This window comes from Phoenix dactylifera, chromosome 17 (assembly GCF_009389715.1).
Source record: "Phoenix dactylifera cultivar Barhee BC4 chromosome 17, palm_55x_up_171113_PBpolish2nd_filt_p, whole genome shotgun sequence".
In the NCBI taxonomy this organism is placed as follows: Eukaryota; Viridiplantae; Streptophyta; class Magnoliopsida; order Arecales; family Arecaceae; genus Phoenix; species Phoenix dactylifera.
In genome coordinates, this window is record NC_052408.1 from 5,158,000 (window position 1) to 5,174,534 (window position 16,535).

At 36.0% G+C, this 16,535-nt stretch overlaps 1 protein-coding gene across 1 annotated transcript; it reads left to right on the forward strand.

Moving 5' to 3' along the window:
- Nucleotides 1-7,314: 7,314 nt before the first annotated feature.
- Nucleotides 7,315-11,731, forward strand: LOC103723778 (cell number regulator 6-like). Its single transcript, XM_008814809.4, has 4 exons — nucleotides 7,315-7,717; nucleotides 7,965-8,079; nucleotides 10,136-10,401; nucleotides 11,237-11,731. The coding sequence occupies exons 1-4, from the start codon at nucleotides 7,607-7,609 to the stop codon at nucleotides 11,465-11,467; spliced, it is 723 nt and encodes a 240-aa protein (XP_008813031.1). The 5' UTR covers nucleotides 7,315-7,606; the 3' UTR covers nucleotides 11,468-11,731.
- Nucleotides 11,732-16,535: the final 4,804 nt, after the last annotated feature.

The window sequence follows — 16,535 nt, forward strand, 5'->3', positions numbered from 1 at the left end:
AGTACTATTCCGCACAAATTAAACACTGGCAAAGTCTTTATCCTCACCATCGCTGGGGACCAGTCACCATGGAACCTAAATTATTTCATAAGCAGTAGCTTACTTTTTTTTTCTTCCTAGAAGGAACATTTGTATGCATAAAATAATCTGTAGTGAAATGAGCAACAAAGTTATAGAAGTATGTTTATTTAGGTATTAAGAAATGAGATGTTTAAGAACATGGTCAAAGGGAATCATCTCTGTCAACCGGAGAGAGCCTACCATAGGACTGATAGGGTGTCTAAAGTGACAGATTATTTTAGTGTTTTTGGTCCCACACTTTTTCTTTTGAAAGTTTGTTTTATATACACACCTTTACAAACTTTCAGAATTTCTCAAAGTTTTAATCTTCCACGCTATAATTTTCCTAGAGAATCTCTGTGTCTATCTATCTACACTGTTTTTAGCACAAATGGCCAAGCATGGATGGAGATTTGTGCATGAAATAGTAGAACTATCACCACTTTTAATGCATGCTCTTCGCTATAATGAAACAAACTTTTCCTTATGTTAAAGAAAAAAATAAAGGTTTAACTTATATATGTAAAGTTTACCTGATTGTGGTGTATCCTAGAGAAATGAGAGCCAACCATCGGGTACTCATACCTCTTAATATCAAGTGCCTTTTTACATATAATAATAATTACTTTGCTTTGATTCTAAATATCTGCTTCGACTACTGGAACATTTCTTAGAAACTATATTGACAGATACTAAAAACAAACCTTTTTTTCTCTATTCCTTACTTGTGGTATCTTCATTCATTCAGTCATTCCTGCATTTGATAGCATGTTGTGCTTGTTTTCTTTTGCTGAGTCCTAGTCATAACAAATATCTGCTCCATTTAACAGTTTCTAATTTCTCTGCAATATCGCACTCGTTCTATTAACATGACCCAAAAAATGAAACTTAGACACAAAAGGAAAAAAGAAAAAAAAAATCATTACAGTATACATGCGACAACCCCTAACAATTTGTCTACCTAGATATTCCTACAGTATCATTTGTGCAGTTCAAGGCAGTTTCTAGGAGGTTAAGTATAATAAATTTACTAAAAAGCTACAAGAAGGAAATTAAGAAAAGGAAATGCCTCTAAGCTGCAGGTAATCATTTCAGCCTGAATTATTAAATTTGCGCAGGCCATGTGCATGAAGGTACAAGATTAGGATGACATAGAGAACAATAAAGTTTCTTAGAGAGCTAAATAATAAAGATACAAGAAATGGCTTGTGAGAGTCAGATAACATAAGTTTCTGAAGATGTGAGCTAGCAGATTTGTTAAAAGTCTCTTGATGGTTATACTAGAAAGGAAATCAGAAACTACTTTTGTCGAAGGTTGCGGAAAAAATAAGCCACATCGAGAGAGGAATACTTAAATCATTCAGCCGAAAATTGCCTATGGGCCTTTAACCAAGGAAAGAAAAGCTGCTGGTATCCAATCGAGTCCCTTAGCATCTACTAGCTGAAAAAAATCACCAAATATAAGCCTGCATGTATAAATGCTAATAAAGCTTGAACAACAAAAACATGCTAACCTATGGTGCTCCATTTACTCACCCAACAACTAAAGTGACCCTCATGAGTGCACAATGCATCTTGGATACTGAAATATGTAATATTATGTGCAGCCCTGCTCATACAGTACTCTTGATATATTAGGGCTTGATCAGATGAACTCATCATCCTTGACAAACAGAGCAGCATCATACCTGCAGTCACATCTGAAATCACATATCTTGGATTCTACTGAAAATTTACCCCCAATAAGGAATAGGGAATGCTTCAAACTCTAAAACATGCATCTTGGATCCCAAATTACAATCTTGCAGAAGTAACAGAAGGAGTGCACATCTTAAGATTTGAAGCTGGTTGTCAAGCATTACTGCTAGAGTAGATGTTCATGACATGGCACTTGTAGAACAATGAAACAAAAAACCTGCAATGTTTTTTCCTCCTTTTTTCTGCATTATTACAGCTCGGAAGACAACCTCCAGTGTACCATTCTCGCATTTGTGTTCAGCCGTGACCAAAGGTAGCAACTAGAGGACCTCCCAATGAATTGTTTCTGGATGAAGCATTACATAACAATAGTGCAATTGAGATCTACAATCCAAAGAACAACCAACCAATCTTGACACCTAAGTATGAAAAGGATGCATGTTAAGCTGGGACAGCCCATGACTGTTCAACCGAACCTGCACTTTAGACAGATTGTTTCAAGTTTTTGATTGTTTGATATGGTCAGACTTGAAGTTGGCCATTTTTTAGCTTAATAGCAGGACCTTCCCTGCTCTGCATGAGTTATGAAAAGCTATGCAGGCTTGTGAAAAGAATTTTAATATGTGTAAAAAAACATAATGTTGTAGAACAACAGAAGGAACTCTGTAAATGTAGAAGCAACTGTGCTAAATGTTAGTTTTCTCAATCCATTATTGAAGAAAATGAAGATGAGACAGTTTTAGCAGTCAAGTAGAGTGTATATCAAGCTTGATTGACCCAAACTATTACAAGGAACTGCCAAAGCTCAAGTAATAAAACTCTGGGTTGGGCTTGGACTAGAGCTTGCCGCATCAAGGGCAGTTGAGTTAAGCCTGGGAAATGTCTGAGAAAATCTGAAAGAAATATGACCACACTCCTACCAATGGGCATTAGATATGAACACAGGTGAAGAAAAAAAATAATGTAAAAAATAAAAAAATGGATGCATGTCTAGATTGATTCCAAAAATATTTAAATTGGTGCCATAGAATAGTCAGTCTAATACGCTTGAACTCATATATAAGATCAATTAGCATATATTGTTCACCATATTTTTTTATTTTATAGGAAATTGTATCCAATACCTCTATCTTTATTATAGAAGAAAAACTGAGATAAGGTCACCAATGTTAGAGAGGAGAGTCATAGCTTTATTTCTCCATAGGAAATATCATTACAGTCTTATAGCAGAGCCAATGTTAGAGAACAGTATTGACAGCCAACATCAATTAATATCACTCAAGAAAAGTTACAAGAACAATGATGTGCATGTACACTATTAGTCGATATAATTTATAGTATAAAACAATATTAGAGAATATCATTTATGGACTGTTGACTTATGCCTATGTAGCTCTCTTCTCACGGAAATTACATATCTCTCATTGCTTTTAACATGAACACCACAAAGCCAAGCGTAAGCAACATTGAGGCAATCAGCTCCAGCAGCCATCAGATAAACAGTTCAGCTTGATATTATTCTCAAAACAGGGAAATACCATCAAAGATTAAAAAGAAATGATATGTGAAAAAAAGAAGATAGTAATAGAAATAAAGGATTTATTCCTGTTAAATTATCAATTGATGAAAGCAACTGATATGCAATGCAGTGTCGCGCAACAAACCTTTGTCAGAAAACAACAGTCTTCTTCAACTCATATGGCAGCACCTGAGGGTCCGCAATATGATCTTATTGCCTCGGCCAGATAATGCTTTTCTAGGTTCTCTGACCTCTGTGCTAAACTTTGTGAATTATCTCTATGAGAAACTCTCTCGACCTGTCATGCATATAACCATCGAAAAATGCAACATCCATTTGATGGTTAGCATTTTTAAAAAAGGAGGAAGATAAAAAAATCTTATGGGCATTACCCTCATACAATTGCATAAACAATATCATATAAACAAATGGTTGACAGTTTAACTTCAAGTTCAAACTATTGCCAATAATATGACTATCAAACAAATGGTTGGCATTACCCACTCTCCCCATTTAAATCTTGGTGTTCTTGTCGAGCTAGTGGTCCAAATCCATCTAAATATAATAAAAAACACCACAATTCGGATCAGCTTCAAAAGGGTCCGTGCTGCAATGTCCCTTCATCTGCATGAACTAGGGGCTTGGTCTGCTCTAATCTATTTCTGACAATCCAATACCTTAACCAGAAAAGCTAGCCAAGAAGATATTATTTAGGCTCCTTGATTTTGCATAAATATCAAAGATCTCTCTGTACAATTGACGAAGGATTAACCACATACCTACACGGGCTCTTACATTAGTCCTTTTGGTGAGGTCCGGGGTCGTTGCAATATGTAATGTTTGCTATTTTTTTCAGCTCATTCTCAAAATCTTGTAGAAATGACCTTCTTACACTTCAATCTCTTTCACTACTGAATTTTTGTTGTCATTTTTTAAACAACATTTTAGGTGAATATTTATATTGAATCCTGTTTTTATTAACTTTCCCTCTAATTACTATCTCCTTGTAGAACATCATTTGTGCTTGTAAATATGTGTTGATTGTATCTGGTAGGGTTTTCACATTTGGTGGTCAGCTTCAAGGAGCTTCTTTAGATCAGAGTCCATAATTCTTATTGTCATGTCCAACAATAGTAGGGTGTGTGTGTATTTTATAAAGCTGGAGCCTATATACAATGAAGACCAAATATCTTGCTATTAAGGCAACCAAACTGCAATTTTGGTGACATTGTTTTGGCTTTTTGTGACACACATTTACTCTCTCAAGTTCCGAGAAATTACAAATCTGGAAGAGCATTGAGAAGCTACTTGTTGACAACCAAGTTGAGGCAAGTCCATGGATCCAATTTTAAAATTCATCTGTCAGTGCCTTCTGATAAGTAAACCCAACTTTCATAGATTCATTAAGCGCAGTTAGTATTTAATCTCCTGCTGTCATCAGTTCTCACATAGAAAGTTGGCAACATGTTTTTTAAGGATAAGATGTTAAAGACACTTGATGCTCTTTTTGATTGAGTACTGCTATAATGCCTTACAGTTAATAAAGCAACAAACATATCTGAAATGGAGTCCCCTCTTGAGGTATTGATCTTTAGTCTACTTTCATTTGCGTTCCTATAATTTACATAGTTCCATAAACCAGAAAGAATTATTTGGCGAAATATACCACATTGCAAGACACAAGCTTGTGTGCTTCTTTGATGCAAGATAAACTTCAATTTTTGTTCCAAAACTTTACCACGTTGCAGGATAAGCTTGATGAAGGGTGCAGATGAAGATTTGTCAAGGACTTTCCATGATCAATCATATGCAGAAGCACAATAAATTCTCAGAAAATGAAAGCAAAGGTCTTGATCATACTTCTAAACAACATTCGAGTATCCGTCTTCGATGAGTCTTAGCATTCCAAATTCACAATAACCTGATGTGAATTACAGACAAGGGCAAAACTTCATGTTTGTAAATGTTTGAACAAAGAAGCATACCAGCTGCATGCTAATATTTTTATCGTATAACTGTTACAGTAAAAACGTACATGGATTTATGCATTCAATTGCATTAAAATCTCTATATTGTTTGACACTGAGCTGACTAAAAGGTTATAACCACATAAATTTGGATTCTGGTCAATCTATGGTTTCCACACATGATGCTGTCCTTGCTTTGGCTGCTTTACTCCTTTCAGTTCCTTATGACAAGCCCAGGTATCAGTCTAAAAAAAACGAATGCCATCCTTTTGGAGTTTAACGTATTTTCTGGTACCGAGAATATAAGGCAATTCAGGCTATCTTTATCATCGAAGTATAAGCTATCCTTATGCTAAACAATGTGATTAAGAAGCATTAAAACAAAAATATTTTCTCGAGAGAAGCATATCGTATATGTAGGAGATTAAGAGCAGGTAAACTATAATTGGAACGTACCCGGAATTTTGAAGGCCAAAGAACAAGCAGAGGTTTTCCTCGCGGAGTCTTCGAGCACTTTTTGGGTGTTGGATTTGGACTGCGAAGGTTTCTTTATTCTATTAGTTTGGGAGAATTTTTATGTTTTTTATAGATTTTTTTATGTAGGATTTGCCGATTAGGCTGATACAACCGACAAAATTATAGGCTATAAGTTAGGCTAGGCAAAATATCCAAGAATAGATTTAGAGTGTGCCGGCCCAAATCTTATGGAGAAAAAAGAAAAAACTTGTTGAACTTTCTCTTTTTGTTTTCTTTCTATAGGTTTCGGACCGGTCTACTCTAAAGCTATTTATAAGTATTTTATGAATACAGGCCTCACCCAGCATATAGTCTGTGATCTTGTTGGTTATGCTAGCCCAATCCATAAACCCTACAAGAGTTTCAACCTAATTCTATAGAAAAATTTAAACAAGCCTTTAGTTGGATTGAAAAAAAATTGCATTCTCTATTCTATTGGTTTGAAAAATTTATGCACTTTTGTGAGTTGGACTTGGAAGAAAGAAGAGAGAGGCTTTCAAGGTTGCTCCCCAAGGAAATCATTGCTGGATTAAAGACACTGACCGGCAAGGGCGAAATGCTGAAACCTCCTTATGGTCGAAACTCTATCTCTAGCTAGTTTTGTTGTCCTACTTGACCTTGGTAGATTGTTGGAGCTGCCATAGAAGCAGCGACGAGTTCCACCTTCCTTCGCTATTTTGTAATAGGAAATCTAAAATAGGAGTATTTTTGTAAACCCTTCTTCAATTAACAAAACTGTTTAGGATAAAAAAGAGCAATTGGAGCTCCACATTTATATGGACTTCATGATTTTTTTAATTATTATTTTTTAGGTGGTTTGGCTTTGCTTTTTTTATTTTTAAAGGTTCAAATTGGTTTTACTCCAAACAAAAAAAGAGGTCCAACTAGTGTATTTATCTATAGTATACATTAAATATTTTTTTAATTATAATCTTTCTACCTACAATCTCACCAATCCTGCGCTACCTAGCCATCTTTTTTTCTTTTCTTGTTGAGAAATAGTAAAAAATATTATGATCCCCCTACTTTAAGAAAGTAATACAAAATTCGTCCAATTCCAATTTCTATCTTTAGAAAATCAAAAGTAAGTTTGGTATAGTTGGTGTAATTTATTTTGATTTATTTCCTTCTTGTGTATAACATAATTCATGATATAAAAAAAAAAAAAACAATATTGACAATTATATTTTTTTTCTTCTTTCTTAAACATGCATCCCACATATCATTTGCTAGCTAAAACTGCTAAATCACAGGTTGTATTTATATTATGTGAATAAGATGGGAAAAAAAATTCCAAATTTTTTATCTACTTCTGTTGCTTGATCCCTTTCATAAATAAGCACTTTTATTTGTCTATTTTCTCTGTTCTTATAAATACATCCCTCCTTATCAAGATCTATAATTCTCTCCTCCAAAAATCAAACATCATGCTGCCTAATTTATATAAAATAATAAATTAATCATCCGACATCACAACCATCCATCTTTCTTTCTCAAGTACGCGGAGAGATTTAGGCGATCCCGGATCCAGGAGATCTTGCCAAGATATGGTACATAACTGATGCATGGAAATGTCAACGGCATTACAGGACGAATGGATACCCTCACGGTCACGGACGGTAAAACCAAAGAAAGGGGAACCGGACGCGAATGTATCTCTGCTCGACATCTAAGCTTTTGCTCCGGATCTGAAAGCTAATCGGAAGATTTCGACATTCACAATTCTCTGCATCATTTAAATCCGGAGGAGATAATTCTTTTGTATCGAGGAGAACCGAAACTTCTGAGATCTTTGGGCGATTTGGAAGGGTCATCAAAGAGCCATTTTTTGGTTGGATTTGGAACCATGGCGGACGGTACGACGTCGAGGAAGTACGTGAAGCTGACGAAGGATCAAGATGCGCCCATGGAGGAGATCAAGCCTGGAGAGCTCAATCAGCCCATCCGAGTCCCCCAGGTTGCCTAAATTTTTTATTTTTTATTTTTTTTGTTTCCATCTCTTACCATCACCATCATTAGTTTTTCTTTAGATTTTTGCCAATATCTTGAAATTAATTATAGTATTTTCAAGATTGCAATGCATTTCTTATTGGTAGAATAATTGGTTTTGTTGTTTTCTAGGAATTTATCTGAACAAAATTGGTTGTATATGATGTTTTTTTGTTCGTAAATCCATTTGTGAGATTAATGAAGGTTTTGAACAGTTGGAGGTTCGTCGATGCACCGAGTGCGGACAATCGCTTCCGGAGAGCTACGAGCCCCCGGCTGACGAAGCCTGGACGACTGGAATTTTTGGGTGTTTTGAAGATATGGAAAGCTGTAATCTATGCTTCCTTTGATATGCTTTGCATCCAAGTAGCTATATTTTAAATATAATTTTTTAGTTTCTTTTGATTGGTAGTTTCTTTTAATTCCTCTTCAGCATTAACATCCCCTAAAAATTATGTGCTGTTTGATATTATTTTTTTTAAGAAAAATATGGTCTAGTCTGCTTTAAGCTTTTCCTTCAATTCCCCTCATGTTGTGCTCATTTACATATATATGCATGCTTGATTTATTTTGCAAGGATAACATAGTTAATTAATCCTAACGTGATAATTACTTTGAGTGTTGATCTGCCAAAATCATGAATAATATAGAAGAAAAAAGCTTTACACCGACTGCCTGCCTTTATCCGATATACACCACTGGTTTTGCATCATTGTATTGAAATATTAAATCCTTAGAAAATCTTTGAGAAAAAAACAATGAGAGAGGCTTGATTTTATTTTGAAAAGAAATGCCTAATTCTGATTCAGGAAGGTCCAGCACAGGTTGGCAAGAGAAGAAAAGGGTAAATGCAGGTGTGCTATGATTGCCTTTTATCGCTCTTATTGTACTGTCTTCATGGAAGTCAAATGGATCTGCATCCTTGTATTGGGTTGATAATTGCAATGTAATCTAGTGGCCATTCATCTGCTAGTTTCTAATATACTTGATAAATTCCGCTGAATGTCAAAAATGTTTTGCTACAAGGAATTCTCAATTGTTATCACATAAAGACATCCCAAGCTTTAACGAGAAACACAAGGCAATCTAAAGGTGTTGTTGTCTCATTTGAATTGTGTACATAGTCGATGCTACGGAAATAGTTGCAGACCGGAGGTTGGTTGGGTGTTGAGGGCCAATTAAATGAGACATAAAGGAAGTTAAAAGACAGGAATAAAGGAAATTGATTAAAGAAGTCTAACAACTTAGGGAGACCGTCCTTGGGATTTGTATTGACTGACTGGAAAACATGTAACGCAAATGTAGAGCCCTTTATACTCTGATCATGGTTGCTGACTAAGGAGAATCATGTAGAGGTGTTTTTTATGATAATAGATATACTGTACAGAGAAAGGAAGAAAATAGAATGTAGATAGTTGAGAAAGTGAGCTATGTTATCTTCCCTAGGATCAGCATTTATTCTTATTGGACAAAGGGCAACAACATCACAGAGTTGTTGGTGCTAAAAGACTTGTAAAGGAAAGACTTGTATAGGATCATGACATATTACTCAATCTATTGGATTCGATGATATGTTGTATAACATTGGTGATAGTGTTATGTGGAGAAGTTTGTCATTGGAGATTGCGCTGCATTATCTTTGAATACAATACTATATGAAAGCCCTTAGAAATTATTCATGAAGCAAAGAAATAAGTTTGAAGTGTTGTTTGGAGCAGTATCTGAATTTTAGGCTATATGCATTTGGAGGAGGAATCTATAGATTCTACCTGTTATTGGTTTACTGGAGGAAAAGTTTGAAAAATACCTAAGATAAATTCTCATTCCTCAAGTAATGCAAAGAGCTGTACTAGGAGCTCTATGTCCAAGTAATTATCTTATGTTGGCAATCACTAGAACAAAGTGCATTCTCAAATTGTTCAATTTTATTTTCTGGGACTCCTGAATCAACAAGATAAATGGAGGCAAGTCTAAGACCACTACTTGCACTCTTATAGTACACTCCCATGGCAAAAGATCTGCAATATTTAGTTTGATGAAATCGTGATGGAAAAACATAGATGTTGCAGAAAGTCATCATATGATTTTGGCCTTGTGTAAAAAGAAAAACAAGGACAAAAGAATCATTGCTCCCTTGGAATCAGTTTTCATATTGTGCAGCAGTAAGTGGTGTTTCCATGTATGTTTAGAAACTTCTAAACATCTTGATGAAATCGCCTCCTAGTCTGCTATCTCTTTCTGATCTTAAACACACAAACCTTCTTGACCCCAGACCACCATGCTTAAGCATATTTATTTTCACTACACTATAGGCCTGGCATATACTAGTGCATTTTTTTTTGACACTTTTAGATTGAAAGTTTTATTTATTTTTTTTCCTTGATAGGCTGGACTGGCTTGTTCTGTCCTTGTGTGTTGTTTGGTCATAATGTCGAGAAGCTTCAAGAAGAAATCCCATGGAAAAATGCATGTATATGTCATGCAATCTGTGTTGAAGGTGGCATTGCACTGGCAGCTGCTACAGCATTTTTTCATGGCATTGACCCACAGACATCATTTTTGATTGGAGAAGGATTATTATTTTCTTGGTGGATGTGTGGTATCTACACCGGTCTTTATCGCCAATCACTGCAGAAGAAATACCATCTCAAGGTAAACTGTTATTTTCCTTCTGTTTCAGAACGTATGTGATCAATTTCAACATATCACCGCTGCATCAATTATTTGCATGTGTTATCTTGAGTGCCGAAAGACTGAATGCTATTTTGCTTGTAGCTATCATGCAAGCTTCAAAAGTAGTTGCAGCAATCAATTTATGCAGATATGACTTGTTTGGTTCATATATTCATGGTTCTGCCAATAATATGTCTTGCAGTCACATGGATTTTTTGGCGGACTCACTTGAAGTGATGTAAACATGGATATGCAACAAGTTCATTTTGCAGATTGTATACTTCAAATAAATTCAAAAGCTGCTTATGGTTTCTTTACCAATGTTCTTCTGTTTTGCTAGCAATGTACATGATTGAATAGGTTCATATGTGAAGCAGTATTAGTTGCATCATGACTAGACCACCTACTGGATGCTCAGTTGTCAATAAGAACTTCAAGGACTCATTATTTACTTTGATCTAAGCATGTATATGCATCAAGCATGCTGATGACAAAAATTGCTTGGGATTCCTTTTCCAAATTTTAGCTGTTGCACTAGTAATAATGCAAACAGATTCATGCATAAAGCGGCGGTAGCCTAATAATGACTTGGACTGCCTGCAAGATGCTTAGTTGTGTTCCGCTGTAGTAATTGATTCATAAAGCATGTTGGTCTTATGAAGCTGGATGTCTCCTGCTTTAAGTGCTACATCAATTATCTTTATTTGAGCCTACAAGCCTGAGAATCTCTGCTGCTTTTGTTGCTATTGTTTATACTACTTTTGCATCACATCAGGTTGTTCTGTTGATCACATTCTTGTAACTCCACCTGCAGAACTCTCCTTGTGACCCTTGCATGGTGCATTGCTGCATGCATTGGTGTGCCAACTGTCAAGAGCACCGAGAAATGAAAGGTCACCTCTCCGATAATACTGCGATGCAAATGACCATCATTAACCCACCCGCTGTGCAGGAAATGAATGCAAATGAGAATAAGGAGACAGCAAGCTCTGAGAATGATGTTCAGAACCAGCAAGCCAGTTTGGAGATCCAGGCTGTACAGTAAATACAGAGTCCTGCGAATGGTACTATATGGATCCTAGAAATCCTTCCTTTCTTCTCTTCTTTGTTGTTGGTTTTGAAGTCGTTGCATTTTTACAGTAGATTCATGGGAAAATCTGCAAGACTTCTTTTTTAACACTCTTTACGTCAATTGAAGGCCAGATACTTAACAAAATTATATGCTGATGGATGAGATTTTTATCTTATGAACCACTTTCTTCTGCTGCCCACTGTTAATGAATTGATGCTGCTAAATAGATTACAGTCACCTGCTTATTGCATTTCACTTTTGCATCTTTGCAAACTTCAATTTACCGGTTGCAATCTTACCTTTCATAACTCCGATGTTGTAAGACAATGCATTTGCTTCCATGACTATTAGACATCAATTTGTACTGTGCAGTATGGTTTAGGTGCATGCACATTCACTTTTGTATGTATGACTATTTACTGCCAATGGATTTAGTCTATTTGGAACATATTGATCCTCAAATCCTGTTCTTGTGGAGCTTGAGAAGCTTGCTAGGCAATAGTTTCTGTTTATTATAGGACCAGAGAAGTTCGGATCAATAATCAATTAGTTCCTGAAGGCATTGCCAATATTTATATGCTGAATTGGTGAATGCGCTTGTTTTCAGAAGTTGAACATAATCTGGTGAAATTGATCCATTAACATGCTCTTAGATAGTGTTTTTGAATGGATGGATCGATCAATTTTGCTATACCAGTTCATAGCTCCAGAATACTTATTCTAGATCCTGGTAACTATAGAAAGCATGGGGCCAAGTCGAGACAGAAGATAAGCCGAACCATTAACATGCACTTGGCTTGGATGGTGTTTTCTAATCTTTGACACTTAGGTTGCTAATGGACCTGAATGGTCCTTCCTGGAATTAAACTTGGAGAGGCCTGAAACAAATTCGATAAGTATTATATTTGTTCAGAAAATACAAAACAGATACAGGTATTTGTCGATGCTAAAATTTCTTTGTATATTTGTCGTAAACAAGCAACGGTGTGGATCGGATGTGAATACAAATACAGACATAAAAGTGAACAATATAAATTTGGTAAGTAGAATATCATTCTATTTTATATTTTATAAATTCGAATTCAGTATACAAACCTTCTAGCACTCCTTTTTTTTCTTTGTTATAAGCTTCCTAATTTCTTTTATTATTTTTCTAGAACAAACAAATGATTGCACGAAAAATAACAAACATTAATTGCATTCAATTGATTGCAAGACCTCTTTATAGTGGATTATTAACTCTTCTAAGATATAAACGTTAGGTTGAATGGCCAATCTGTAGTGGTTCGAGAATACAGTCCACCAAAGCAAAGATACCACTGTATGAAAATAAAAGATATCACTATGTACCCTTTGCAGATAAATAAGAGTTACATAAGAGTAAAAAGGACTAGAATCAGATTTGGATACTATTTGGATATGAAACTTTATATTATTGAATCCAAATACAAATACGAATACAAATATCACTATGTACTCTTTTGTTATTGATACAAATACAAATATGTATCTTAGTAGGATGTGAAACTTTACATACATATCCATATTAACTTGGATATAGAATTGGATCAGACCAGATATTATTGAATCCATTTTCTCTCCTAAACTCCGGCCGCAAGGGCGTCGGTCAAAAGCTACTTTACGCCTTAGTGGACACAAGATGTCGAATGGACATGATTTTTTTTAGCTATATATCCATTACAAGCTAGTTGCTTCAAACAACATTATATATAAATTGATCTCAAACTTTGCAGAAAACTCATGCATTTTCTCAACTCTTATAACTTCTACGATAGAGTGCTCATCTCTCGTATGAAAAGCAACCAAAATTTTCCATTCAAATAAGTAACCCTACCAGATAGACATCCCCTTGCTCAACCCATGAACACATTATATTCCATTGGTCTGGCCTTGCAAAGAACTTGTTAAGGAATGCAAGACAATGATAATGCAGAATCCACCTTGCTGTAATTAATTCTTTATATAAAGCAATTTAAATTCACCTAAAATCTGAATATAGAGGCTTTAAAACTCTTCTAACTTCATAGTGTCAGAACAAAATGCCCTAAAAACCAAATTTGAGACAAAATGGGTATTTGATGCATTTGTATTTTATAGCTCCTATTTTGATTCTCAAATAATGGATGTTTATATCATACATTTTGCCTAAGGAGCAGCTTTGAATGTTATGTTGACTTTGAATGTCTTCCAGAGTAGTTATTGAATTGACTAATGCACTCGGAGGATTGGTCTTCTCTGCACCGAAATGGTACTTATAGTTGAGCGCGAAATTTGGCATCATACCTTAGATGGCTGCCATGGTGGAAGTGGATGGATTTATTCATCGTCCAGAAATGAACAGGGGATTATAATTAAAGTTACAAGCAAGCAGCACTAGATGCTCGATGTTGAATCCATCAATACCTCTTAAATTGGAGTAATATTTTGTCCTTCTCGTCATGTGCCACAGAATTTATTGGCTGGTGGAAAACGTAACAAAGTCTAATGAGAGGATGTAGATAGGTGCGCTGATATGCCACTGGCATTAGAATAGTCAAAAAGAGGATGATCGAAGGTAGGGTACGAGAATAGCATGAATCTAGATGCCTCGACTTTCAAGAACTTTGCTACCATCACAATACCATTTGAAAAAAATGTGTTTTGAATAGGAATAGGATATAGCCTAAGCCATAATTGTAGAGATCTAAATTAACATTGCTCTTGAGATAGAGCCATATGGCGTACTATTTCATGCATCGTAGGTAGTGCTACCTTCCTCTCACATTATGAGTAGTGGGTAGATGGGTATCACTACTCACTGTGGGCATTTACCTTTGCTATTGTGTGCCGTATGGGCTACTTTTGCCATACATGATAGGTAGTTCAACCATTTTTTCCATGCATAGATAATGGTAATCGTTGGCTAACCACCATCCTTAGACTCCGCTTTAGTAAAGCATCATCTTAAGTTAGTAGCTCTTGCCCCTTCAGTTTGTCACTTGGCCTACATCCTTGGTATTTCGACCTGCACTTTAATGTTTCAGCCAGAAGTCTTAAAGTTTCGACCTGCACTAACACTTGCTAGGAAGCTAGTGCAACTTGGCCTAGCGGCTAGATACAACTTCATCTTAAGATTCTCAATCTGCATCTTGATACTTGAAAATTGGCATCATTCCAAAGCTTTCTATTCGGTCTGCCCAAGATGTCCCTTCTGAATTCTTGCTTTTACTTGGTTTATACTAAATAACCTTTTGAGACTTATTGTTGATCAATCTTTAAATCACAAACATTGGTCTGCATGTGGTGTGAATAATGCCTCTCGCATTCCATCAGGCGATAGTTAGGAGGACGATGGGATATATCTGGCACTACATCCATCGACTTAACTTTAGACTTGGTAGTCATTCAACTTGACCACTTTGAGGGAAACACTTACTGAAGTCTTACAGGCCCACCAATCACTTGTTTCACCAACAAGGTTAATAGGTTTGCCTTTTGGGAAAGATGAATTTGTGCAACAGACGCAAACCATGAAAGATTTGGTGGAGGTACAATTCAAACTTAAGCAATATGTAGAAACCATAGAGGATCTGGTGAATGGAGATTAGATTCATTGTCGTGCTTGATACAACTGATTTGGAGGAGAAGGTTTCCAATAGTATGGTTGATGCCCCTTAGCATATAGATATAGTATACATGGTTGTCGATGAAGTGGAAGTGATGGTACCCTCGGAGGTGGTTGCCCCTAGCCCTTAGAATAGGGCCTGGCTATCGCAAACTGCTTGAACTATTGTCCTCCATCTATTGCCGCTAGGGGACATCCGATTCTAGTAAAAGGTACCAATGTCGATATGATTCCACCGACATTTCTTCTAGCATCTACCTGCAGATCAGGTGGGTAAAGCTCGTTTTGGGCTCGAATATTGATTGAAGCACCATTGATTGCCTGTTCGGTCCAATTCTGCTCCTACATTCACTTACTAGATTTCTTCCTTATTGCCCTAGTATGTAGATTTTGAGGACTTCATAGAGCATACTTTGGCCTTGTCTTTCAGGTCGGCCAAAAAATGAAATTCAACTGTTTTGAGGATCTTAAAATCCTCGTACTATGAAAATTGATAAACCATTTGCCAAACAAAAAAAAGGAGAAATCAGTTTATTTCACCACAGTATATACTAGAACATGTTGTGATGCATTTGCTCTAACAGAAACAAGCCTATATACTTTTTTTGCCCCCAAAGCCGAAGATGCCATGTATCGCTTTGTAAGTAGCCTTAGTACTGTGGCCATTTTACTATTAACCACTTTGTCAATCTTAGTAATATGATGGTAGTTATGTGATGATGTTTCACTAGACATGTTGGAAAAATTATTGCCCTTCTTGTCTCATTTGGATGTACCTAAGGATGACAAGTCTAATAACAAAGGGTAGGTAGGTGCATGGGCGTGCTGCTGGTATTAGAGTAGCTAGAAAGAGGGTGACAAAGTGAGACAACGAGAATAGCATGGGTCAAGATATCTTGATCTTTAAGAACTTTTGGCACTGTTACGCCGCCATTTGAAGAGAATGTATTTGGACAAGGATATGAAGTAGTTTAGACTACGGTAGTAGAGATAGAAGTTGACACTATTCTTGAGGTAGAGTTCTACTGATAAATAAATTAAAGTAAATATAAAAATAAGTAAAGATAAAACAGAATTGACTAATATATTGGATGCCGAAAGGATTACTTTTTCAGCACTACAATATGATATTTATAAGTGACCCTTATCAACTATCTTGATATTTTTTTCAACGCCAATAAGCCACTATTGCCCAAAGTGGTAAGTAGTACTACCGCTCAACTCATATTCTAGATAATGGTAAGATATGTGCTATTAATTAGTTTTGCTACTTATTCTTACTAATGTACAATATGACCCACTATTCTACGCATGGTATGTAGTGCTACCCATCCTCTCACATCATAGGTAGTAGAAAAATAGGTACCATTACTCACTATAGATGCTTTTCCTTGCTATTATATGCAACATGGGCTA

Bases quoted from the DNA above. Each gene is read 5' to 3' on its own strand.
- LOC103723778 (XM_008814809.4), top strand. From the start codon at position 7,607: ATGGCGGACGGTACGACGTCGAGGAAGTACGTGAAGCTGACGAAGGAT. The intron at 8,080-10,135 runs GTAATCTATGCT...TTTCCTTGATAG, and splicing joins TTTTGAAGATATGGAAAGCT to GCTGGACTGGCTTGTTCTGT. The intron at 10,402-11,236 runs GTAAACTGTTAT...CTCCACCTGCAG, and splicing joins AGAAGAAATACCATCTCAAG to AACTCTCCTTGTGACCCTTG.